Here is a 25,540-nt window from a genome sequence, read left to right on the forward strand (position 1 = left end):
ATTTGAGATGGTGGCACATCAGTTTTTACCCATTAAGAAATTCAAACATTTGTGATATGATTTTAAAGATGAGAGTAAGTTCAGAAAAAGTGCTAAAAATGTTATCTCCAAAAAACGGGGGCTGGAGGGGGGAGGCTACTTTCTGGTTCTATGATCTTTAATACGGAGCTTTCAAGAACAAAAATGTGGTCAGTTATGTTTTTAATATTTGAATGAGCACAAATCCAAACCACAGATCAGTGTGAAGAAGCCTGATTCTCATCTGACCTCACTGTTTTAGGAGGAGGAAATTCTCCTTCTGAGAAGGTAAATGCTTTGCAGAGGCCACGCAGCAGCAGCAGCCGAGTGGAGATGCCAAAGCCAGAGCACCTCCTTCTCCTGCCAGGGCTCTTTCTCCATGACGTGGCCTCACCTCGGTGAGGGTGATTATTATCATATACATAAAATCATAAGAGCCACAATCAAACCTGACGTTTACTGAGCCCTAGGTATGTGTCTGGCACTGTTTCAGCACATGCTGTGGGTCAGCTCATTTAACCCTCTCGGCATCCCCAAGACAGGCCACCCCAACAACTTCCCCTTTACCTGAGGAGCCTGAGGTGTGAGATGTAGTAGCAGGTCAACCTCTTATGCCAGTAACGCCTGAGCCGGGGCAGGTGCTCTGGAAGTCAAACTCCACCGAACCCCTGTACCGAAGCCCTATGAAACACTTTAACCGCTTAGGGCAAAGTAAGGGTGATTAGTCAAAGATCGCTGGAGAGAGCTTTGTTACCGAGCACCTAGGGTGGGAATCGGGGTGTTTAACAGACTTAGGAGCGAAACTGCTTTTGTTTTATTATTTATGAATGTTTCTCTTTCTGCCAAGTCACTGTCGGAAATATATTTCAGAGTAAGAATGGTAGCCTCATCACCTGTAAAACATACACAGTGCAGCCCCGCGAACTTTCACCGCTAAACTCGATCTTGGACAAAATAAAAGCAGCTGCTACTGCTGCTGCTGCAGCAAAAAGACCTGGGAACAGCTATGAGGCTTCGGTCATCAGAGATACTCCGCGGCACCCAGCTGCAGCCCAAGCTCTCCGAAGCCCCCAGGCCCACCAGGGCCCCGGCGCCTCCCTGCCCCCGGCCTCAGCCTCAGCCTCGGGAGACAGGGGTCCGGGGGCGCGATCCGCCCCCATCGGGCGCCCCTAGGCCATGACTCTCAGGCCGCGCGCGCAGGGGAGGCCGCCGGCGTCCCGACCCGCAGGGCTGCGGCCGCACAGGCGCCCTGGCAGCCGGGGCTCCCGCCCGCAGGTCAACCCCCACCACCACCACCCCGCGCGCCTCCGGCCCCAAAGCCGGCCCCGGACGTGCCAGGCCCCCTAGAGCCCAGCGGGGAAGAGTCAGGTTCGGGGAACGGGGCAACCCCGGGTCTACCGGGCTGCGCAGGACCCCGGGACCGGGCGGGAGGAAGCACACGTGGGTTTGTCCGCCGGGCGTGGCGAGTCCGCGGCGCTGGGACGCAAGGGCCCTTCATCCTCCTCAGCAAACCCCGCGCCCGCCTGCCTGTCGGGCAGGGACTGGGCGCCCACAGCCTGCAGGTCACGCACCCACCGTCAACAGCTCCCGCCGCTTCTCCGAGGAGCGCGTGCGCTCCCGCGTGCGAGCGGCCAAGCCGGGCTCGGGGGCGGCCTGGGCGCGCCCCCCGGGGGGCCCCTGCCCCCCTCACCTGCGCCGGGGCCCCTGGCTTCCGGCGGCGCTGCCCGTGCCAGATCGTGGACTAGCCCTGCGTGGGGCGCAGCCCTTCTCGCCTCTGGCCTCCCCGCGCGGGGTCGTGGGGAGCTGTGCCGGGACTGCCCCACCGGCAATCCAGGGGCGTGCACGCCGAGGGGGGAGCCGAGGGGGGATTCCTCTAGCACGGTGCACCCCAAACCTGACACCAGGAAGGAGGCAACTCTCCTATGCTGGCACCTCAGCCCACCTCCACGCACCCTACACTGCAGTGAAATGGGCCGCACTGGGGGCTTCTGAGATTAGGCATCCGCGCCCCCCCCACCCATTTCCCCTCCCGCTCCCGGTAGCCGCGGCCGCCATCCTCAGCCACGAGCTTTGTCCGGTTTTGCTGGTTATGCAAACTCCCACAGACGGGAGGAGAAAACTTGGGGCGCACGTGCAAAGGCTGTAAGCGCCCACTTGCCCAGCGCGCGCTCCCGCACAGCCTAGCTCGGGGCGCTTTAGAGACCTTGGTGCGGAAGGTGCGGTGGCGCGGGGCTCGGGGCTGGGGGCGGCGGGGGCGGGGGGCGGACGGAGTGTCGCCTGGGTCCAGACACAGCGATGCATTTTTGGTGGAAACCACAGAAGCTCGTTTATAAGCGCCACGGAAGGAATGAGAAGGGCGAAACAATGACCCTTTAAAAGAAAGCTGGGATCTGCGCAAGGAGCAGCCAGGGAAACCCGGCGAAGGCAGCGCCGGCCGGCCGTGGAGCCAACGCCTAGGCTAGCGCACTGGAAGGGGGCGCGCGCTGGTAAAGGGCTGGGGAACAAGTTGTCCGGCGTCGGGACGCTTGCAGACCCTGGTTGCCGCAGGGAGCCGGGAGTGCGCCCCCAGTCACCAGCCCGGCGCTGGCGATGGGACAGAGAAGAAGGAAAACCCAAGCGACTTGACAGCACCTGTCGGACCTGGGCACTCGCAGCTGCGGCTCAGGCGCCCCTCCCCCGGGTCCACCGCCTCCCCAGGACCTCTGCATTCACCTCGCGACCGCGGAGGGCGACGGTCAAAGGCTGTCGCAGCCAAGCAGCGCACGCCCGGCGGCATCCCCGAGTGCGCGTCCGCCCCGGGTCCTCGGTGCGGCGGGGGGCGGGAGGGGGGCAGCGGGGTCCGCAGAGGAGCGCACGGGTGTGTAGGGAGAGCCGCCGGGGCGGCGGGGTTAGGGCCGGGGGCCCGGGGCGCGCTCCTGCTCACCTCGCTCGCTGGCCTGGATGTAGCGCACGATGTCGTCCAGGTCCAAGTCTTTGGTCTCATCGAAATTGTAGGCGGACGTGTGCAAGCCCTCCTCCTGGAAGACCTCGTGGACCCCTTCGAGGGTGAAGTAGCAGTTCCGCTCCAGCTTGTCATCGCTGTAGACCAGCGCGGCGCGGCTCCACTGGTGGTGGCGGAACAGGGCGAGCATCATCTCACCCATCTTGGCGTATGCGGGAGCCACGCGCGTGAGGTGCGAGTACTCCGTGTCCTTGTGCTGGAAGCCAGCGGCCAGAGCCCCTGCCGACAGCATCGGCAGGTCCCAGTGCGACGCCAGCCGGGCCACGGGCGCCGCCGCGTACTCGCACACCGGCCCCAGGATGAGGTCGGGCTTGGCGCCGCGCGCCGCCGCCACGCGGTCCACCAGGCTGAAGAGAGCGCGGTTGCCGCAGTCCGAGTCCTCGTAGGCCACCTGGAAGCGGGTGCCGGGCGGCAGCAGCCGTCGCTCGGTCCCGTTGCCCTCCACGCTGCGCAGCGCGTACTCGATGGCCGGCCGCACCCGGGCCAGGGAGAACAGGTACGAGTCGTCCTGGGGCAGCAGCACCAGCACCTCGATCTTCTGCGGCTGCAGCGCCTCTCTCTCCCGGCGCCCTCCGCCGAGGCTGGCGCCCCCGCCGCCGCCGCCGCCGCCGCCGCTGCTGCCGACCAGCAACGCCCAGACCAGCAAGACGCACGCGGGGCCGGTGAGCACCAGCGGGGACGGCATCGCGCCGCAGGAAGGCCTGCCTCGCCGCCGGCTCGCCCTCCGCCCCCCACCACCCCGGCTCTCGCCGCCTCACTCTTCTCTCCGAGGTCCCTGCGCCCCCTTGGGCGCTCTAAGAAAACAGAGTAAATATCCCCGTCGCCCAAAGACAGAGGAGGAGTCCTTCCTGGCCGTGTCAACCGTTTAAAAAAAAAAAAAGAGAGAGAGAGAAAGAAAGAAAAGGAAGAAAAAGTTCACCGCGCGTAAACCTGTACGCCTGTAATATATTTCTATATATACGTATAAATATATATATATATATTCGCCCTCCCTTTATATATGCTATTTTGCTTAGAGGTGGCTTCTTATTTGGGCGTTGCTAAGATGGCTTTTGAAAGCGTATTTGTAAAAGAGAAAGAGAAAAAAAAAAAAGTTAGACTTGTCCCAGTGCTTGTAATTGACGGTGCATCTCCCCCGCGTTTGATCTCATTGATTCGCGCCGGTTCCTGGATCCATAGCCCGCGTTTAAATAGCGTGGCAGCGGCCGCGGAGCGTGTTACCACACAGGGCGCTCCGAGGCTGGGCTTGTAGTTCCAGCGGGTGGGGGGGGCGGGGGTGGGGGCCGGTGGGGGCTGGGCCGGGGGAGCCTCTCATTAACATTCTGACATCAGGGCTCCTCCCCGCACGCGCACCTTCCCAGCGCTCCCGGGTCCCTAACCCCGACAGCTCCCAGCCCGCCCCGCCGGGTCCTTAAGGCCGCAGGCGCCCACGTCCGCGCCGCCGCTGGGGTCCCCCCGCCTTACCCCGGGCCCGCGCGCCCCCGCGCTCTCCCCAGCTCCAGGCTTGAAAAGGGGGAAACGTGCTTGAAAGGGAAGAAACGAGCGCGGGCGCACACACACACACACACACACACACGCACGCGCGCGCGCGCGGGGCAGAAACACAACAGGACTGGAGGAAGGGGGTGGTCCTCCAAACGCGTAGTTTCGTTGCAAAACTGCGTAAATCCCGCGCTCCCTCTCACCTCTTTCTCACTCGGGCCAGATTCCCTCGTGACGCGCCGGCTCGGGGCGGGCCCCAGCCCCTCCCGGGCCCCTGGCGCAAGGTCAGGGGACGGGGACCAGGGGCCCAGGGCCGACGGCGGGACCGGGCGCCGGGAACTCGCAGCCAGCCCGGGCGCGACCTGCGCCCCCGCCCCCGCCCCCGCCCCGCCGCCGCCGCCGCCGCGTCCCCAGGACCGCGGGGACCGCACAGCCCCGAGGCCCGCGAGCTGCGCGCGGAAAAGCGAAACTTGTGGCTCCCAAAGGCGAGCGCGGCGCTCGGCCTCTGGAGGTGGCGGGGAGTCTGACGAGCATCTCCGAGCGTCCTCGGGGTTTTGTCGGCCGAGCCAGGTAACGGAGGACACCGCCCCAAGTCGTCACCCGGGGGTCCCCTCCGGGCAGGAGCACCGCCTCCCCCCGTCCCCACCGCTTCTCCTCGGGGCCGCCGCAGACCCCGCGCTCGCGGCTCCGCACCGCCCAGGAAGGGCCCGGGTCGCGGGCGGCGGAGACCAGGCTGCAAACGCGGCGGGGTCGGCGCCCGGGGGCGGGGGCGGGGGCGGGGGCCGCGGGAGCCCTGCCGCGCGCGTGCAGCCCGGCCACACCGAGGTCACCTGCGGGGCGAACGTGCTGCCTGGGACTGGGGAATGCTGATGCCGAAGTGCCGCAGATTAAAATAAATTGAAAATGTTTTCAAATGGTCTCTCATTAGACTGTGTCCGCGACTTCCTACTAGTCTTAGGCCGACGCCCTCTTTCGGCAGAAACTTGCAGCCGACCCAGCGCCGAGGCCCCCGCCCCAGGCGCTACCTTCGGTGGGTTTGGTAGCGGTGGTTCTGTTCTTCTCTTCTTTTCTTTTTTCTTTTCTTTTCTTTTCTCTTTTCTTTTCTTTTCTTTTCTTTTCTCTTCTCTTCTCTTCTCTTCTCTTCTCTTCTTTTTCTCTTTTCTTTTCCTCGCTCTTCCTTTTTTTTTTCCTTTTTTTCTTTCAACGCGGAGGCCCCAAAGAACAATCGCTCTCATTTGTCATGGTGAAAAGGCAAGTGGGGTTTCAGGAGACGTGGCAACTTCAAGCAACAGCACCTCCTTGACGTTCTTTCTGGCACCGAAAGTGTAATTATGGATAACGTTTCACCCTCTGGGTCACTTAGATTTCAGGTTTTATGCACTATGATCCCTGGATCTTCGAGTAGGACCTTCCTACTCCTGCAAGAAGTCTCGTGTATTTAATTAGAGCTGCTAATCAGTAGCAAAAGAGGCATCTGTATAAAATTTTAATCCCACAGAGAGAGTCATTGGCACACGCTGGGAATGGAGATTTAGCACTTCACAGCGATTAAACCCTTCCTGGACTCCTGAGAAGAGAGGGAGGGAGGGAAGGAAAAGGGAAGGAGGAGAGGGAGGGAAGGAAGGAAGGAAGGAAGGAAGGAAGGAAGGAAGGAAGGAAGGAAGGAAGGAAGGAAGGAAGGAAAGAAGGAAGGAAGGAAAGGAGGGAGGGAGAGAGGGAGGACACAACTAAATCACAAATTCCAAGGGTCTTAATGGATTTCAAAACTGGTTGCCAGGAGACGTGAAGGGACCGAGGTTTCCTATTACTGCTTTCTGTGCCCTGTGTCTGGGGAACACCGGCCAATGGCGATATGATTCTGCACACTGAGTGGTGTGGGCTTATTAGGAGAGTCTGGGGTTTCAGTGGCACCCGGCGTGAACGCCTCTGCCCCAGCCACACCAAGGGTCACGCCCAGGGCAGTGCATTTACGTTGAGGTATCATAGCCTCTCCGTGGCCTTTGGATCAGAGTTCTCAACTTCCAGCATGTCACCCAAGGGCACCGACAAGCTGTGGAAAGGAAGGGCCCCCAAACTAAACAGCAGAACCCGAGAGGCCAGTGTTACTGCTCTTGCTGGTGCTCAAAGCGCCCCTTAAAATTTTCCTGTGAGCAGAAATTAGGATTTTTTTAATTCAGGTATAATTGATATGTAACATTGCATTAGTCTCAAGTGCACTACATAATGATTCCATATTTGTACATGTTGGGAAATGGTCACCACAATAAGTCTAGTTAACTTTCATCACCATGCGTAGGTACAAAAATTCTCTTCTTGTGATGAGAACTTCTAAGATCTCTTTGCAAATTTCAAATATGCAACCCAATCTTAACTATAGTCAACGTGCTATACATTACCTCCCCAGGACTTGTTCAATGAGAAATTAGGATTTTTAAAGAAAAAAATTTTAATTGAAAATATGCACATTAATGGAAGTAATATAAGTATATGAATTTTAATGTTATGAGTTTGTTTGCTTTCCATCAAATTAGATTTTTTTTTTCTAAGCGGCTGGAAAGTCTGTATAAATTTCTTGAATACCATGAAGTTCTCTAATCTCAGAACTGGAAAAGATGTTAGAAGTCACTCAAGCTGACATCCCTTCCTCACTAGATGGTAAATTAAGGCCAAAGACTAAAAATGAGGTATTTAAATACATCTTCATCCCTGAGAATATTTTAAAATGGGATTGAATTAGAAATAAGCATGTACCACCTATTATGCCGTGTAGAAGAGATTTGGAAACAAAGCTAACTTTCATCAAGTAATAACATTCTTTGTATTAAAATTTTACTTCGGGCAGCCTGGGTGGCTCAGCGGTTTAGCTCCACCTTCAGCCCAGGGCCTGATCCTGGAGACCCCGGGATCAAGTCCCACATCAGGCTCCCTGCATGGGGCCTGCTTCTCCCTCTCCCTGTGTCTCTGCCTCTCTCTCTCCCTGTGTCTCTCATGAATAAATAAATAAAATCTTTTTAAAAATAAAATAAAATTTTATTTCATATGCAGCTAAGTTTTGAGGATATACAGTACACTAAGATAACTATTAATAGAGTATAATAGAATTTTTGCAGCACTATAAACATAAAGACGGATTAAGCCAAGAAAGAAGGAAAAAAGAAAATAGCAATAATTCATCCCTTAGAGTCAATTTTTAAACATGTTCCTTTCAACTCTATAAAACAGTAAAATGGAAAAAAAAAAAGATCGCTAACCTTTTCATTTAGTACATTGTTTCTGGCTACAATTGCTGAAGAAAAACAAAAGAAAGTTGCAGGGAAATTCTGCAAAATAAAATTAACCACATGAAAGGCAATGTTAGCTCTAACATGATTATTACAAAAGCTAGTAGACTTTTTTTATAGGATTTAGAAACGTTTTCATCCATGTCCACAAACTGTATTTTTTAAGGTTAAGCTACTAAAATAAGGTGGCCACTTTTCTATATGCAGTGTTCGTTTGCCAACTCTTTGACGTGTCCAGTGTCTACGTGTTAACTCTGCCACCAGGAAAGACAGCGTTGTCCAGAGAACCTCGACATGCCATCCTGTGAAATGTGCTAGAAGCTATCATAAGGAAGTTTTTTCCACCAATTTTAATACTCTGTATAACCTCCCCCCCACAACCCCAGGGGCAACTTCTAAAGTAAAGGGCCTTCCAAAAAAGGGAAAAAAGGCGGGGAGGGGGGCGGCTTCAAGATTTTTCTAGGAGAACATCTTCTCCCTCCTGAAGCCAGCCCTGAGGTCACCTCGAAGGATACCCCTGTGAAGCCTGCGGCCCACAGAGAAAATATCTTCCGGGGACAGAATTGGTGAAAACACACTTCCCCCTAGAGGCAGAAAAGATGAAAGAATATTACACACAGTTCAGAACATTTCTGTAATTTAATGAGCATTGAGGTTTTAGTTTTAACATATAGTTGATGTTTTAGAGGGAGACCATTCAAGATCTGGGAGAGAAATCCGTGAATGCCAAAAAATTAAATCGACGACGTTGCCTCTGGGTTTCAGCTTTCCTTAGCAGCGACTCTATTCATTGACCCCTTTTCTTCTATTTTACGAATCTCTGATTTTTTTTCCAGCGCTATAAATAATAGCAATTGCATATTTTTTTCTATTTGAATTTGTGATTCAATTTCACCAGAAACTGCAGTTCCAGATGGCCCCGGGGAATTCTTTTGAAAACAGCTCTAACGGACTTGCTTCCTTGAGGCCAGATTAGTTTCTGTGTCCTGTCCTCTTAGGCCTGTCCTCTTAGGTTCCCATTAACCAGGATCTCTTTTCACTTCTTTGAAGATGTCCTGAGACAAAATGACATGAGAAAGACTTCTGAAAAATGTGGAGCTGCTCTGCTTTAGCCCGAGTACTGGCCTATGTTCCCTCGGATTTGCAAGCCACACGAAGAATTTTCCTATCATTGATTTAGAGGGAAGTTATTTAATGTGTAGAGTAGCACAGTGACGAAAAGCAGTGTGCGTGCCTCACCTGCATGCATACCGTTACTGTTGTATTCAGCTGGTGTCTTTAGTTGTACATTGCATTGCGCTTTTCCAGAAAGGATTTGTGAAGGCACAAGTAAAAATACATAGAGTGGAATTTTGGGAAAATCTCCTTAGGGCAAAGTCCACGGCCTTTGGGTCCTACTCTCTTAGACGATGCTATTTCCCCCATACACCTTTGCTAATAGTCCCAAACCTCAGCCACACTCATCTCTCCCCTCTGGGCTTCCACAGTGTTCCTCGGGGTCATGACCACACTCTATGTTATTTCCCTGTACAGGGAGGTACGTCTGGGCTGGGGTCTGGGCTTCCAAGTGGTATCCTTGGGAAATGGATTCGTTCGTGGGAAAGAGCACCCACAGATGACCCTTCCAGCGCATGGGCAGGTTATCCCCTCCCTGTGTGACCTTCGGTGTCTTCATTGAGCTCGATTTTCTTGCATTTCTTTACACTGGAGATAGTAATATTGTCCTAGTATTGTAAAAGTAAGGATCAGAAAAAAGAGATGCAGAGGGGATGCCTGGGTGGCTCAGTCGGTTAGTCATCTGCCTTCTGCTCGGGTCATGCTACCAGTGTCCTGGGATCAAGTCCCGAATCCAGCTCTTGCTCAGTGGGAAGTCTGGCTCTCCCTCTGCCCCTGCTCCAGCCTCCCTCATGCTCTCGCTCTCTCTCTCTTTCAAATAAATAAATAAAATGGTTTTAAAGAAATGAAAGAAAAAAATGGATGCAGAGTGCTTTGTATACGGTAGGAAATTAATAAATGGCAGTTCTCGTTATTAAATTCCCTTCGATGCCTGGTAGAGAGTACTGCACCAAGTAAGCGTTCAATAAATGTTTATGGAATGAAGGAATTAATTCAAAACCCCAAACAGTAAGCCTTCCGTGTAACTTGCTTGGAATTATCTATCGCCTGATCACCAGGCCTTACTTAATAATGTTTGGTGACAGTGGCTTCCCTGGGGGAACCTTTTGGGCAATCACTGTGATTCCCAACCTCAGATATTTCCTGGTAAGCTTGAGACAAGAGCATGTTCAATGTCCTTCCCTCTGCACAGGAGAGCAAAGAGAGCAGGAGCCGATGTTTGCCCCCCACGGCTGCCCTTCCCATCTAACAGGCTCCTCCAGAAAGTCAGGCGGCCTCCAGCCTGAGAGAGCTAAAGGGAGCCAGGGGAGCCAGAGATACATCAGAGAGTGATTTCCCTTTTTGGGAAAAAATTAAGCAGCTTGCACAGAGGGGCAGGACTTTGGGGATGGGGAAGCAATAAGCAGGTTGTATGGAAGCACAGAGGATTGTGCTGGAAGGAATGTATTTAATTTATAGATCATGGGCATTTATCACAAATAATGAGAAAAGAATAAAACATATCCTAATGTGCTAAGTACCCAGGTAATAAAAATGTCAGGCCCAGGGTTTAACGCTCTTGTGCAATTCAGCAAACCTTTTAAGATACCTACAGTGAGCCAAGGACTATCGTGTTCTATGGCTTAATTAAACCTACTGTATCAGACATTCATTTGTTTTGTTTGGGGCTGTGATCTGACCCAAGTTATACTTACTTCTATGCGATAGAAAATCACGTTATAATAGTCAACTGTGCTATGTTCAGGAGAAACAATATCAGGACAAAATTCTATCAAATCTCAAAAACATAAAAATAATTTTCCTGGTGTTATTACATCACAATGTTCAATGGTTTATACTCTGAATTAATGAGCATTAATTTATTAGAATATAAGCTTCATGACAGCTGCAGTTTTTTCTTTAATCCTGCATTCCCTCCTTCAAGAAAGGCACAGGAGGCACTTAAAATTTTTCTCACCAATGATAAATCCAAAGAATATAAATTTTCCATAAAACATAATTTAGAAGAGAAATAACAAAATAAGAAAGGGAAAAAAGAGATAATTCAAAGAGAAATTCACTCGTAGACACAAACTCATATATATAAACTTCTAAATTCATAATTTTCTTTTTTTTTTAAAGATTTTATTTATTCATGAGAGACACAGATTGAGAGAGAGAGGCAGAGACACAGGCAGAGGGAGAAACAGGCTCCCTGCTGGCAGCCCAACATGGGACTCGATCCCGGGTCTCCAGGATAAGGCCTTGGGAAGAAGGCAGTGCTAAACCGCTGAGCCACCCGGGCTGCCCATAATTTTCAAGACATTCATATATGACCATGTTGGATTTCTGAATACACAAACAATATAAGTCGCCAAAAATCCTAAATGCCAATTTTAGGACGTCTTTAACACACTGATTCACCAACATCTCATCACTCACACTCCATTCTTGATTATTTCCTTGTTCGTGGGAAAAATACAGTATCCTAAAAAAAAATCAGTACATTATCTTTTGTCAGGAAGAGGAATTTAAGGTGATGAGGATAAATTTTTTTACACTATGTGCAACGTTGTGAAATATAATTTTTAATATCTTTCCAGCAAGTACATTCCACTAGGTATTAAATCTTGGATAGCTGATACATGAGACTAAAATAGAATAGAATGCCATGAGGAAAACATCAGGAAAATTCTTGACATTTGCCCTCTCATATTTGCGGTGATCATGTTGTGACATCAAATTTCGCCCTAACACTAACAGAGAAAATTGCTTCTTCAAGCTGACATTGTTACTTTTCAATTGTTGGTAACTCTTTTGGCATTAAATATTCTTTTCCTCTTCATCCATCCTACAGAAAATGTCCTCTTTTCAGGACTTCGTCTCTTTCTCCCTTTACTAACTATCTGGGGAAAATAGTAAAGATTATTTTAACCTGAATCCATTACATTGCAGACTCTTCGAAGTTTCGAGGTATGACATGGAAATGACTTTCTACCTGGGCAATTTCTCATATTCCAGTGTATGTAAGTGTACAAAATTGTCTCAAATTGCAAATCATTCATGTCATAGTGGATCACTATGAGGTTTTTTTCACCTCAGGCACAAATTTTTTTTAGTTAACTGTATCATCAATTCTTGTCACATTCAATCTGGCACCTATCAATCTGCAAGATTCTTTTTTTTTTTTTAATCTGCAAGATTCTTGTCTTACTTTCTCTCCTTCATTGGTCTCTTCACATTCCTTTTACTGCATGGGATCCTCTTTATGTGTTTAATATATGCATTAGGTAGGTCTATATTCTTGAAAAAGAATATTTCTTGTGCATGCCTGTGTCATTCTAATATAGAGATTGTATTATGCTATTTCTTATTTTCACATAGAGTAACACAGATAGATCTTAACTATTAGGTGAAAATTTTGTATCATTACTTTGGTTTAATTTTTAGACCTGGTAATCTCTTTTTTCCCAACTTTATTGAGGAATAATTCACAAGTATAATTATACATATTTAAAGTGTACAATGTGGTGATGTGCTGTACATATACATTGTAGACTAGTTACCAAGTTCAAGATAATTAATGCATATATGCATCACCTCATACAGTTAACTCTTTTTATGTATTTGGTGAGAACGCTTAAAGTCTCTTAGCAACTTTCAAGTATACAGTCCTGTATCATTAACTATAGTCCCCATGCTGTACATTTGATCCTCTGAACTAATTCCTCTTATAACTGAAAGTTTTTATTCCTTTTGACCTACATCTCCCTATTTCCCTCTCCCCCCAGCGCCTGGCAACCACTATTTCATTCTCTGTTTCTATGGAATCAGCTTTCTTTTTTATTCTATATATAAGTGATAGCATACAGTATTTGTCTTTCTCTGTCTGGCTTATTCCACTTACCATAATGTCTTCCAGGTTCCTCCATGTTGTTACAAAGTACATTATGCAAAAAAAATAAAAATAAGAAAAAATAAGAAAAAAACAAATTACGTTATGACCTTTTTATGGATGAGTAATATCCCACCGTATATTCATTGTAATATTACATTATATACGTTCATGTAAATATATGTAAATATGTATATACAAATAGATCTCGCATTTTTTAATCCACTCACCCATTGAAGGACATTTAGGCTGTTTTCATATCTTTGCTATTGTGAATAGTGCTGCAGTAAACATGGGAGTGCAGATATCTCTTTAAGACACTGATTTTAGTCCCTTTGGAAAGATTACCAGAAGTGAGATTGCTGGATCATATGGTAGTTCTATGTTTAATTTTCTGAGAAACTGTCATACTGCTTTTCATCATGGCTACACAAATGTACACTCCCAACAATAGTGTATAAAGTTTCTCTTTTATGCACATTTTCATCATATATCTCCTCTTTTTGATAAAAGCCACCCTAACAGATATGAGGTGATATCTCATTGTGGATTTGGTTCGCATTTTCCTGATGATAAGCGATACTGAGCATCTTTTCATACATCTGCTGGCCATTAATTTATATATCTTCTTTGGAAATACTGTCTTTTCGTGTTCTTTGTTCATTTTTAAATTGGATTGTTTACTTTTTCGCTATTTGGGATGGGCACTATATATTTTGGATATTGACCCCTTATCAAATACATGATTCACAAATATTTTCTTCCCTTCCACAGGTTGCCTTTTCAATTTATTGATGGTTTCTTTAACTGAACAGAAGCTCTTTAGTTTGATGTGTCCCACTTGTTTGTTTTAGTTTTTGTTGCCTATGCTTTTGGTATCTTATCCAAGAAATCATTACCAAGACCAAGTCATAGAGCTGTTTCCCTGTCTTCTTCTATAAGTTTTGTGGTTTCAGGTCTGATATATAAGTATTTAATTCATTTCAGGTTAATTTTTGTGAGTGGTGCAAGATAGGGGTTCAATCCCATTCCTTCACATGTGGATATCGTTTTCCCAATATCATCCTAAAGAGATATCCTTTCCCCATTGTGTGTTCTTGATGCCCTTGTCAAAGATTAGTTGACTGCATATGCATGGGTCTTCTGGGTTCTCAATTCTGACACACTGGTTTGTGTGCCTGTTTTGATGCCAGAATTATACTGTTTTGATTATTATAGTTTCATAATATAGTTTGAAATCAGGAAGTGCAATACTGTAACTTTGTTCTTTTCAGTATTGTTTTGGTTTAGGGGTCCTTTGAGGCTCCATAAAAATTTTAGGATAGTTTATTTTTAATTTCTGTGGAAAATGCCATTGGAATTTGATAAGAATAGCATTGCATCTGTAAATTGCTCTCAGTATTGTGAACATTTTAACAATATTAATCCTTCTAAGCCAAGTACATTGGGTTGGTATATTTTCCAATTGTTGTGTCTTCAATTTCTTCCATCAATGTCTTATAGTTTTCAGTGCACAGGACTTTCAGTTGCTTGGTGAAATTTATTCCTACTTTATTGTTTTTTATGCCACCATAAATGGGTTTCCTTTTTTTCTTTCAGATAGTTCATTGTTAATGTATAGAAACACACAACTGAGTTTTATATGTTAACTGTGTATCATGCAACTTAGCAGAATTAATTTATTCATGTAGTAACTGAGTTCTAACAGTTTTTTAGTGGAATCTTTAGGTTTTGTTTACATAGGATCATGTCATCTGCAGAGATAATATTACTTCTTTCTTTCCAACTTAGATGTTTTTCATTTCTTTTCCTTGCCTAATTTCTTTGGCTTGGGCTTCCAATATTATGTTAAATGGAAATGGTGAGAGTGGACATCCTTTTCCTTTCCTGATCCTAAGGTCTCTTAACTTTACACCATTGAGTATGATATTGACTGTGGGCTTCTCATATTACAGACTTTACTATGTCAGTGCAATGATAGTTCCAGCCCTGGGGACATCAGGCTTGACATTTGCTGATGTCTCATTGGCCAAAGCATGTCACATAGCCAAACCCAACATCCACGTGGGAGGGTACCATGTAAGAGAGTGAGTGCCAGATGCATACTTCATTGGGAGCCATTAAAATAACAATCTACTATTCTAGAGGACAGTTCCACAGCATACTACACTAAAAGTACTGATTTACTGAGAGTCACCTAGAAAGAGGTATGACTCCCTGGCCAAAAACTGAAACCTAGAGAAATATTTAACTCTTCTGGGTTGAGCTGGCCCAGAAGATTGAGAGAACACTGAGATAATGGTTTTTAAGACAACATCCCCACATGAGGACTGGAGAAAAATTCAAGGTACAAACAAAATAGGCAATGAGACTTCGAGCTTTGGAGCTGGAGGACATCTACTGAACAGGAATTCTCAGCCATGGAAGCAATCTGTGACAGAGAGGGCTAGTTTTCTGCCCAATATCCATTCTTCCCTTTGTCCTTATTAACAGAACCCCATTTTATTCAAGGCAATAATCTTCTTTATTGATCAGCCTCCCTTGAAACTAAGTATGACAATGTGAAGCTAAATATAGCTAATCAAATTCTGGAAAAAAGTGGATTTTCCTCAAAAAGTTAAAAATAGAACTATCCTATAGTCCAACAATTGCACCTCTAGGTATTTACCCAAAGAATAAAAATCCTATTTCAAAGGGATACATGCATCCCCTGCTTATAGCAGCATTATCTATAAGAGCCAAACTGTAGAAACAGCCCAAGGGTCCATCAACTAATGGATGAATCTGTCAGCCTTTTCACTCTTCCTTCCTGGAATACGTACATGATGGCTGGAGCTCCAGCAGTCATATTACATTGTGAAATGACCTTTGGGATGGAGACTTTGTGCCAAGGATGGTGGAGAAGGAAAATCAGTATCTGAGTCCCCAGTGGTAGACTGGTAGGTTTCTTTTACAAGAGTGAACAAACTATATTTTTTAGCCATTCTTTTTTTTTTTTTTTTTAGCCACTCTTTTTGTTTGAGTTTTTAACAAATACATCTGAACTTAATCCTAACTAGTACATCAAGGTAAATTGAGTAATTGGTACTATGTACATTGGGTTACTTGTGGCTTTTTGAAACATAGTATTTATTTTTTCCTTTTTTTTTTTTTCCTGTTTTACAGAAAGTCTTTCAAAGCTCTGTCCTTGTTTCAGCTGTATCCAGGGAGCAAAAGGCAAGAGAATCTTGCCTAGACAGAGACTGTGTATACGTGGGTGGTGGTAATAATAAAATGAGAAGACACATGAGGGTACATAATTAGAATTACAAATCAGCTTCCCATCATCACTCAGGCACATTGATAAACTTAAACGCTGGAAGTTCTGAATGACTAAGAGGAGAGAATTACTCTTTACATGTCCTGGAGAGCCATCAGATAAACCTTGAACCATTCTTTAAAAGATGGGAAATTTAAAAAAAAAAAATATGGGAAATATTTGAACATAGAAAAGAGATAACAACAGGGGCACCTGAGTGGCTCAGTGGTTAAGCATCTGCCTTTAGCTCAGGTCATGATCCTGGGGTCCTGGGGATCAAGTCCCACATCGGGCTCCTCACGGGGAACCTGCTTCTCCCTCTGCCTATGTCTCTGCCTCTGTGTGTGTGTGTCTCATGAATAAATAAATAAAATATTTTTTTAAAAAAAGGAAGGAAGTAAAGAAAGAAAAGAAAAGACAACGGACACTCCAAATTATAGTAGTCTCACGAGCTTTGAGTCAGTTAACGGTGTGCTGGCTAGACTCAGAGGATGGACTCATTGAGGTGAAGAGTTCATATGGGAAAGTCATAGGAAGATGGAATGGAAAAAGAATAGGAAAAACTGTTAATAACATATTAGAACTTGAAAATTTCTCCTGAAATCATTGAGCAGAGCCTGAGGATTTTTAGGCAGGGGGATAATATGATGAAGCTAATGATTTTAAAAGATTAGTCTGGTCTTGACATTAAAGATGGGTTTGGAACTGAAGGGAATCTAGAGGTTAGGAGAGTCTTTAAGGGTTCATATAATAGCCCAGATGTGAAATAATCTTTTCCTGGATGGACCAATGTGATAGCAACAGGAACTGAGACAAAAAAGACATTGAAAGCCTTTTCGAAGGAAGTCATCGGGACAAGAGGACAGCAGAGTTCCGAATAACATTAACATGGTGACTTGGGAGTTTGTTTCTCTGGAAAACCAAGAAACTCAAAAAGTGTAACTGAAAGCTATTACAGAAAGCTCAGAAAAGTTTCTGAGGTTTTAGGTCAGGCCAAAAATCAAAGCATATCTGAAAATCAAAGTGATTGGCATATTCTAAGAAAACCAGAAATGTTTGACCTGAACAGTTCCAATATTAGTCTGATAGAACAATTATGGAACTTTATACCTTTTTGTAGATGATAAATCTCTGCAGAGCAATCCAAGTGAAATGGTTAAAACAACAAGTTCACTACATGCAATTTGGTATCCTGGATTGGGTCCTGAGATAGAAAAAGGACATTCGTGGAAAAACTGGTGAAATCTGAATAAAGTCTAGAGCTTACTTAATAGTAAAGTACCAATGTTAAGCTCAAAGTTTCAGCAAATGTGCCACAGTTACAGAAGATGTTAACGTTAGGGGAAACAGAATGTGTCAGTCCATTCAGGTGGCTATAATAAAAATATCATAGGTTGGATGGCTTAAACAAAAACATTTATTTTTCACAGTTCTGGAGGCTTGGAAGTCCAAGACCAAGGTGCCACCAGATTCAGGGTCTAGTGAACTTCCTGGTTCATAGAGGGCCATCCTCTTGCCATGTTTTCACACTGTGGAAGGGGTGAGGGAGCTCTCTGGAATCTCTTTTACAATGGCACTAATCCCATGATTGGGGCCCCACACTCATGATCTAATCACCTCACCAAGTCACTCTTCCAAATATCATTACACTGGGGTTTAAGCTTCAACATATGAATTCTGGAACACACACATTCAGCCCATGGCACTGGGAATGCAGGAACCCTTTGTGCTATATTTGCAATTTTTCTGTAACCTAAAACTATTCCAAAATAAAAAGCCATAGACTTTGAAGCCAAATAGAACTAGACTGAACTCCAGCTGAGTGAATTTAGGCAATTTCCCTAAATCTCACTTTCCTCAAAAATGAAAGATGGTAACAAGAGTATAGATCTCATGGTATTTAATGAGACAATACAGGTGAAAACTCAAATGTCCTACCAGGTACCCAATAACACTTGGGTTTTTTTGTTGTGGTATTGGTGAACTCTTTATTCAAAAGAGTTCTCAAATAACTCAAAAGTAATGGAAAGATCTAAAAATTTCCGGGTCAAAAAAATGATTCAACCACAACACACCTAACAGGATGGCCAAGATCAAACACTACCAACACCAAATGCTGGTGAGGGTGTGTAGCAACAGGAACTCTCATTCATTGCTGATGGGAATGAAAAATGGTGCAACCACATCAGAAGGTTGTTTGGCTGTTTCTTACAATGCTAAACATACTCTTACCATATGATCTAGCAATCATGCTCCGTGGTATTTACCCAAAGGAATTGAAAACTTATACTCACACAAAACCAGCACACAGATGTTTATAGCAGCTTTTTTCATAATTGCTAAAACTTGGAAGCAACCAAAATGTCCTTCAGTAGGTGAATGGATAAATCAACTGTGGTACATCAGATAATGGAATATTATTCTGCCTAAAAATAAATGAGCTCTCAAGCCACGAAAAGGCATGGGAAAAGCTTAAGTGCATATTACTAAGGGAAATAAATCAATCTGAAAAGGCTGCATACTGTATGATTCCAAGTATATGACAGTTTAGGAAGACAAAATTATGGAGATAGTAAAAAGATAACTAGCTGCCAGAGTTTGGGGACAGGACAGAGATGAATACACAGAACATGGAGGATGTTTAGGGCAGTGAAAATAACCTGTCTGATACCATAACGGTAGATAAATGTCATTATATATTTGTCCAAACCCATAGAATGAATCCTAATGTAAACAATGAACTTCCAGTGATTATGATGTGTCAGTATAGGTTCATCGATTGTAACACATGTACCATTCTGGTGGGGGACACTGATCATTCGGGGGAGACTATACGTGTGTAAGAGCAGGAGTATATGAGACATCTCTCTACCTTCCTATTAATTTTGCTATGAATCTAAAACTGCCCTTTAAAAATGAAGTCTTTTTTTTTCCTTTTTTTGTATCCTTTGGGTAAATATCTAGTGGTGCAATCGCTGGATTGTAGCATAGCTCTATTTTTAACTTTTTGGGGAACTGTTTTCCATACTGTTTCCCTGAGTGGCTGCACCAGTTTGCATTCTCACCAACGGTATAAGAAGGTTCCCCTCTCTCCACATCCTTACCAACACCTGTTGTTACCTATGTTGTTAATTTTAGCCATTCTGACTGGTGTGAGGTGATATCTCATTGTAGTTTTGATTTGCATTTCCCTGACGACAAGTGATGTTGAGCATCTTTTCATGTGTCTGTTGGCCATCTGGATGTCTTCTTTGGAGAAATGTTTATTCATGTCTTCTGCCCATTTTTTAACTGGATTATGTGTTTTTGGGGTGTTGAGTTTTATAAGTTCTTTGTATATTTTGAATACTATCCCTTCATCTGATATGTCACTTGCAAATATCTTCTCTCATTCTGCAGGCTGCCTTAAAAGTTTTGTTGGTTGTTTTCCTCTGCTGTGCAGAAGCTTTTTATTTTGATGAAGTTTCAATAGATTATTTTTGCTTTTTTTTCCTTATAAGAGACATATCTAATAAGAAGTAGCTATGGCCAATGTCAAAGAAGTATGTAAGTATTGAATCACTAAGTCCTACACCTGAAACTAATATTATACTGTACATTAAGTAACTGGAATTTAAATAAAAAATTAAGGAAAAAATGAAGTCTTTTTTAAAAAGAAATTAAAAACATTAATATTTTGTTTTATTGAGGTATGATTGACATATAACATATTAGTTTCAGGTGTATAACAATGATTGGATATTTGCATATGTTGGGAAATGATCACCACCATAAGTCTAGTTAACATCTGTCACCATACGTAGCTACAGAATTTTTTTTTCTTGTGATGAGAACTTCTAAGATTTACTCGGTTAGCAACTTTCAAATACACAATAAAGTTATATTAACTATGGTCACCGTGCTGTATGTTACATCCCCATAATTTATTTATCTTATAACTGGAAGTTTGTACCTTTTGACTCTCCTCAACCATTTCTGCCACTCCTTACCCCCTCCTCTGGCAACTACCAATCTGTTCTCTGCATCTATAAATTTGGTGGGTTTTTTTTTAAGATCTGATTTTTAAATGGGATCAAATTTAATGTTATAGATACTCTGATGGTCAATTTTATACATCAACTTGGTTGAGCTATAGTCTTGCAGTTACTTAACCCAACACTAATCTAAGTGTTTCTGTGAAGGTGTTTTGTAAATGTAATGAAAGTCCACAGTCCATTGACTTTAAGTGAAGGAGATGATAAATAACCTGAATGGGCCAGATTAAATTGGTCAAAAGGCTTTAAAGAGTATACCTGAGGCTCTCATGAGGAAGGAACTCCACCTGTGGATAGCAGATAAGGCTCTTACTCAAGAAGTCCAACCTGCCATTCCTGAAAACCTGCCTTATACATTTTGGACTTGCCTTCCCTGCCCCACAACATGTCAGCCAATTCTATGGAGTAAATCTCTATTTTTTCTTCTTGTTTTTTAAGATTTTATTTATTTATTTGATAAAGAGAGCATAAGCAGGGGGAGCAGCAGGCAGAGGGAGAAGCAGGCTCCCCACTGAGCAGGGAGCCAGAGGTGGGGCTCCATCCCATGACCCCGGTATCATGACCCGAGCTGAAGGCAGACACTTAACTGACTGAGCCACCCAGGCACCTGGAATAAACTTTTTTTTTTAAGATTTTATTTATTTATTCATGAGAGACACAGAGAGAAAGAGGCAGAGACATAGGCAGAGAGAGAAGCAGGCTCCCCACAGGGAGCCCAACGTGGGACTCGATCCCGGGTCTCCAGGACCATGCCCTGGGCCAAAGGCCGGCACTAAACCGCTGCGCCATCCAGGGATCCCCTAGAATAAACTTTTTAATGCATATCTCCTATTGGTTCTGTTTCTTTGGTTACATCTGGACTAATACAGGTAACTTCACCTAAGATTCTGGATTTAGTGTGTCACCACAAGCAGCTTGAGTTTCCAGTATTAAACTATGGTGACCAATGTCCAACAAAGTTGAGGTGACAGATATATAATGCAGAAGAATGCATTCTAGGTGGGTTCACAGGTTCCCCTCTTTCAGCTCCCACCCCAAGGAGTATGGAGGAGAGTCCCTGATGACCAGCTGATGACGGTATACAGGACTGAAAATGGGCCTCCACTGTGCCATAGGGACAGCCCCAAACACAGCAGTGAAGGAAAGTAGTGACACAAGCAGAGTGTAGGGCCGCACACTTAGTCATCCACGTCATGTGGAAAAAGAAGTGACCCAAGGTAAGAACACTTACAGACCACAAATGTACACCACTGTCCACCCCTAGCGGGGTATGAACTGTTCTAATCTCCTAACAGGAATGGAAAAGGACACATTCCTCACTGTTCTTCAGTGTCCATTCATATCAGCATTCATCCATCATTCATCCACTATCTATGCGCCTGAGGTTTTGTTTAGAGGCCCACATCTGGCACAGCAGCTGCAGTCCAAGATATTACCTGGCTGGGTGTGAGTAACCTTCTGTAATCCTCCGGGATTAGTCTAGATTTTGTAGGGGCCGAATCTGCGAACTAAATAGGGATGCAGGAGGACTGCTATCCCCTGCACACCTTAGGGTAACATCAGCCTGTGCCATTTCCCATGAGGATGCAGTGTTGTTTGGGCTGTGGCAGGAGGCAGGGTGAGGAGTTTCAGGGAATCCTCACTGTGGTGCTCTCATCTTTCAGGCCAATGTAGAGTCTCTGCCATATAGCAGGCTAGGAACCAGCTTAACTGGTATAGACCTAGCCAACCCACCGTGAAGTAGACCTGGGTCAAGACTCTCTTTCCTGGCCTCCCGTGTGCCCCCACTAGAACAGTTGTCCACAAAACTGCTTTGGGTTCTCAGACAGCAATGTCACCTTGTACCCTATGTCCGACAGGTTTGGAAATGTTTGGTTATCCCCTTTTTCCCAGTGATTGGTTATCTGAGCAAATGGTTATGGGTCTCTCTGGAAAGGGATTAGAGGAATCATCACCATGTCTACTTGCTACGGTGTTGGGTATCCTTCCTTCTGGAGACATGGCCTGTCCTTAATTCAGGGCATCTGCCTTAAAACAGCTCAGGTATGAAAACTGACCAAAGGATCATGACTTTTAGGTCTGGCTGCATTCAGCCCTTTTAGTTTCCATCCTTGATTTCTCTCCATGGCTTAAATTAAGCAATACCCTTACTGCCTGCCCTTCTGCCTCCCTCCCGGGGAGCGCATCTATTAACTCTGTAGCCTTCTTGGACATCAGCCCTGCCCACCCCCATGACCCTCCAATCCTGTAGCCTCATTGCTCCTGATGATTAAAGACCTGCTGTTCTTTATTATTTTGGAGTCCTTTTATCCCTCCGTTATCAGGAAGCTCAGTTCTGTCATCAGCCTCACCTACAGGGACAACAACCAAAGAGACTCTCAGCAAATCTGGTGCCCTCTCAACAGAGCATTCTTTAACATGTTGCTCAATGGACTGTCCTTTGGGACCTTCCCCAGCACGTAACCAGCAGGTGGGATTTCTGGCCTTAGAGTCTCTGTCCACTCCCATGCTCTTTTCTGAGCCGCGGCCCGAAGAGGAGATGGGTATGAATCCTGAGGGCTGTGTGGTGGGCTGCTTGGCAGACACCATGTGCTGTCTTCCAGCAATCAGGGAGGGTGGCTTTTCATGGGAATAGTACACCCTTTCCTCAGGCTCAGGATGCCCAGACGAGTCTGGGACTTCAAGATTTTCCCCATCCCAAGTCGTAGGGCACCACTCTTGCCCAGTCGTGGCCCTGACGTTGGTGTCACAGGCTGTCTACTTTGGGAACTCAGCCACCTCCGGAGCACTATCACTCTTCTCATCACACCCTAGGGCTTCACCCTTTGTTCTGCTCTCCAGCTGCAGAAATACTGAGATGGGATCAGCGCAGAACTAGAGAAAGGACAGACCCCACTGAGAAGTCCTGAGCCAGAGCTGTTTGTCATAACCCATGTGATTCAGGTTGGTCTTCCTTAGGAGGAAAAGTGAGGGCATTTTTAGTCACATGAAGAATAACCCATCATGTTAGGCAGGTGATTGCCCGGGTTGGCTGTGGGGTTTGGGGATGCTAGTGAACGTGAAAACGGAGATGCCAAGTGGCGGCTGCAATGAGGATCTGTCGGGGCTCTCCCCCCAAGGCCTCCCCGGCCCTCAACCCCCCAACTTCAGGACAAAGTAGGCAGCATTCAGTGTTCTGCCTCCTACCGTGGGAACAGGGTCAGAGGGAGCCTTTCCTGTCCCCACTCCCTGGCAGCCAGCGCACCACCATCGGGCCTGTTTTTGCCGAGGTCCAGGCATCTGGAAGGAGGGGCACCCCGGTGGCTGAGGCTGTCAGGAGGACGTGCACATGTCCGGGAGCCAGAGATGCTGGCGCTACCGGCCTGCTTCTAGCAGGCGCACGTCCCGGTTCTGATTCTCAGGCAACTGGGCCCGGCTGGCTCTGCAGCAGGTGCTCTCGGCAGCCCACCTGGATCCCCCGTGAACTGCAGCCCGGGCTCCACTGCCAGCGGCTGCAGCTCCGACTGGAGGCTCTCCCCGAAGCAGGAGGCCGCCTGCGCCAAGGGCAGCCAGGAGGGCCCTGAGGCTAGGGCCCACTCCCCCAGGGCCTGCCCCCCCGAGAGCAAGATGACTCAAAGATCCCTGTTCCCACAGGCTCACAGAGTTCCGCGGAGGGCACCTTCCAGGGGCCCACTGTGCTGGCTGTGATTATGCACCTTCTAGCAGCTGCCTCTCTTCCCATCTCACTTCTCCACTCTCCTAACCAGTAAAAAAGCCAAAGAAATTTCTTGCTTTCAAGCTCTTTCCCAGGCTGCTCCTGGAGGGAACCAAAACGCACAGGTTCTCTTCTGCAGAAAGGGATTTCAATGAGAGGTGACCCGAGGTGCCAAGAATTGAGGGGAGGGGGAGCTCGCCACAGGGAAATAGATAATCCTCAGAACTCAGGAAGGGTAGTCCTGGCAAGAAGAGCCCAGTCCACCCGTCACTGTATCCTCACTGTATCCCTCCTAAAGGAGCCAGAGTTTGAGAGTGTGTCCACGTTGCAGAGCTCAGGTCGAGGGCTGCCTCTGGCCGTGTGCGAGGGTTGGAAGAAGAGAAAATGTTCCTTTTGGCTTCTGATGAGGGAAGGTGGTGTCTTCTCCCATCAAGACTTAGAACATGAGCCAAGTGCTTTTACAAAGGGTTGAACTCTTAAAAGAGGAGAGAAAAAGACAAATTATAACTCCAAGCAGGAAAAAGCCCAATGGCCTTGAATCTATTCCATTTTATTCTCCAGGATTATGAAGAAGGGATGATTACCCAGAAACACCCTGCTGTTACCACCCAAATAACAATCACACCCTAAGCCATCTGCTCATCAAAATGTCTGTGATACGAAAGCTTTATGAGAGTCACAATACCTTGTTCCTTCCCAATCTGAGACTGACTTTTTTTTTTATCTGTCATTTCATAAGTTAATTTCTCTGCCTTTGTAAACTCTATTAGGATTTAGTTTCTACCTTCATGAAATAGCTCATCTTTCTCTTATACCAGATGCCGTACTTCCACCCTCTCAACTTCCTTTATATTATTTATAAATCATATCTCATTTTTTCTGTACTTTTCCTAATCCCACAAGAGCATAAGGACATGGAATTGAGATCCAAGAAGGCAATAAAGCATAATAAGAGGAGCCACCTTTTGAGCACTTGCTCAGTGAGAACGAGGCACTGTTGAGTGCCCTGCAGGCATTAGCTCGTTGACATCTCACAGTAACTCTCTGAAGTAGGCATTAGTATCAGCTTCCTTACAGAGATGATGAAACTTGAGCCTCCAAAAAATGGAATAATTTGCCTGCAGTAGCACTGGAAGCATGTGAGAGGGCCAGAATCTGAACCCAGTTATTTAACTCAAAAGCCCACATTCCTAAAGGAGTACTCCATGGGCAAAACAAGGGGTTTGGATTCAACCAGAACTGGGATTGAACTTGCCAGTGTCAAGTGTCACTATTATAGTGGAGAGCAACTCAGAGCCTCCCAACAAGGTGGGCTCCCCAACTCCACAACCCTGCTGAACGCCATCTACCCTTTTTTGCGTTGAGAAATCGTCAAAGGGTTTTCCATTTTAGCCATTAATCTTTTTTTTTCCCATTTCTTTTTTTTTTTTTTTTAAGGAGGCTCCACGCCCATCACGGAGCCCAGTTCGAGGCCTAAGCTCACAACCCCAACATCATCACCTGAGCTAAGATCAAGAGGCAGATGCTTAACGGACTGAGCCACCCAGGGGGCCTCCTTTTTTTCATTTCTTCATATAAAATGTAAATGCATGCATCTACATTTTGACATATATCAGACGTGTTTGGGACTGCTAATCTATTAAGAGGAAAGGTCTCTACCGGAGAGTTTTCTAATCTAAAGATTTAAAGATGGGCTTGGAATAGTCATAGAAAGAATCCCAAGTAAATTATTGATATGTCAG

General features: G+C 46.0%; 1 protein-coding gene across 2 annotated transcripts in view; it reads right to left on the bottom strand.

Moving 5' to 3' along the window:
- NPR3 (natriuretic peptide receptor 3) overlaps positions 1 to 4,275 on the bottom strand; it is a 69,109-nt gene extending 64,834 nt beyond the window's left edge. For both annotated transcript variants that reach the window (XM_025436234.3, XM_025436233.3), the window contains exon 1: positions 2,942 to 4,275. In XM_025436234.3, coding sequence (XP_025292019.1) covers positions 2,942 to 3,704 — 763 coding nt within the window. In that variant the 5' untranslated portion in view covers positions 3,705 to 4,275. The remainder of the gene's footprint in view (positions 1 to 2,941) is intronic.
- Positions 4,276 to 25,540: the final 21,265 nt, after the last annotated feature.

Source organism: Canis lupus, chromosome 4 (genome assembly GCF_003254725.2).
Source record: "Canis lupus dingo isolate Sandy chromosome 4, ASM325472v2, whole genome shotgun sequence".
NCBI lineage: Eukaryota > Metazoa > Chordata > Mammalia > Carnivora > Canidae > Canis > Canis lupus.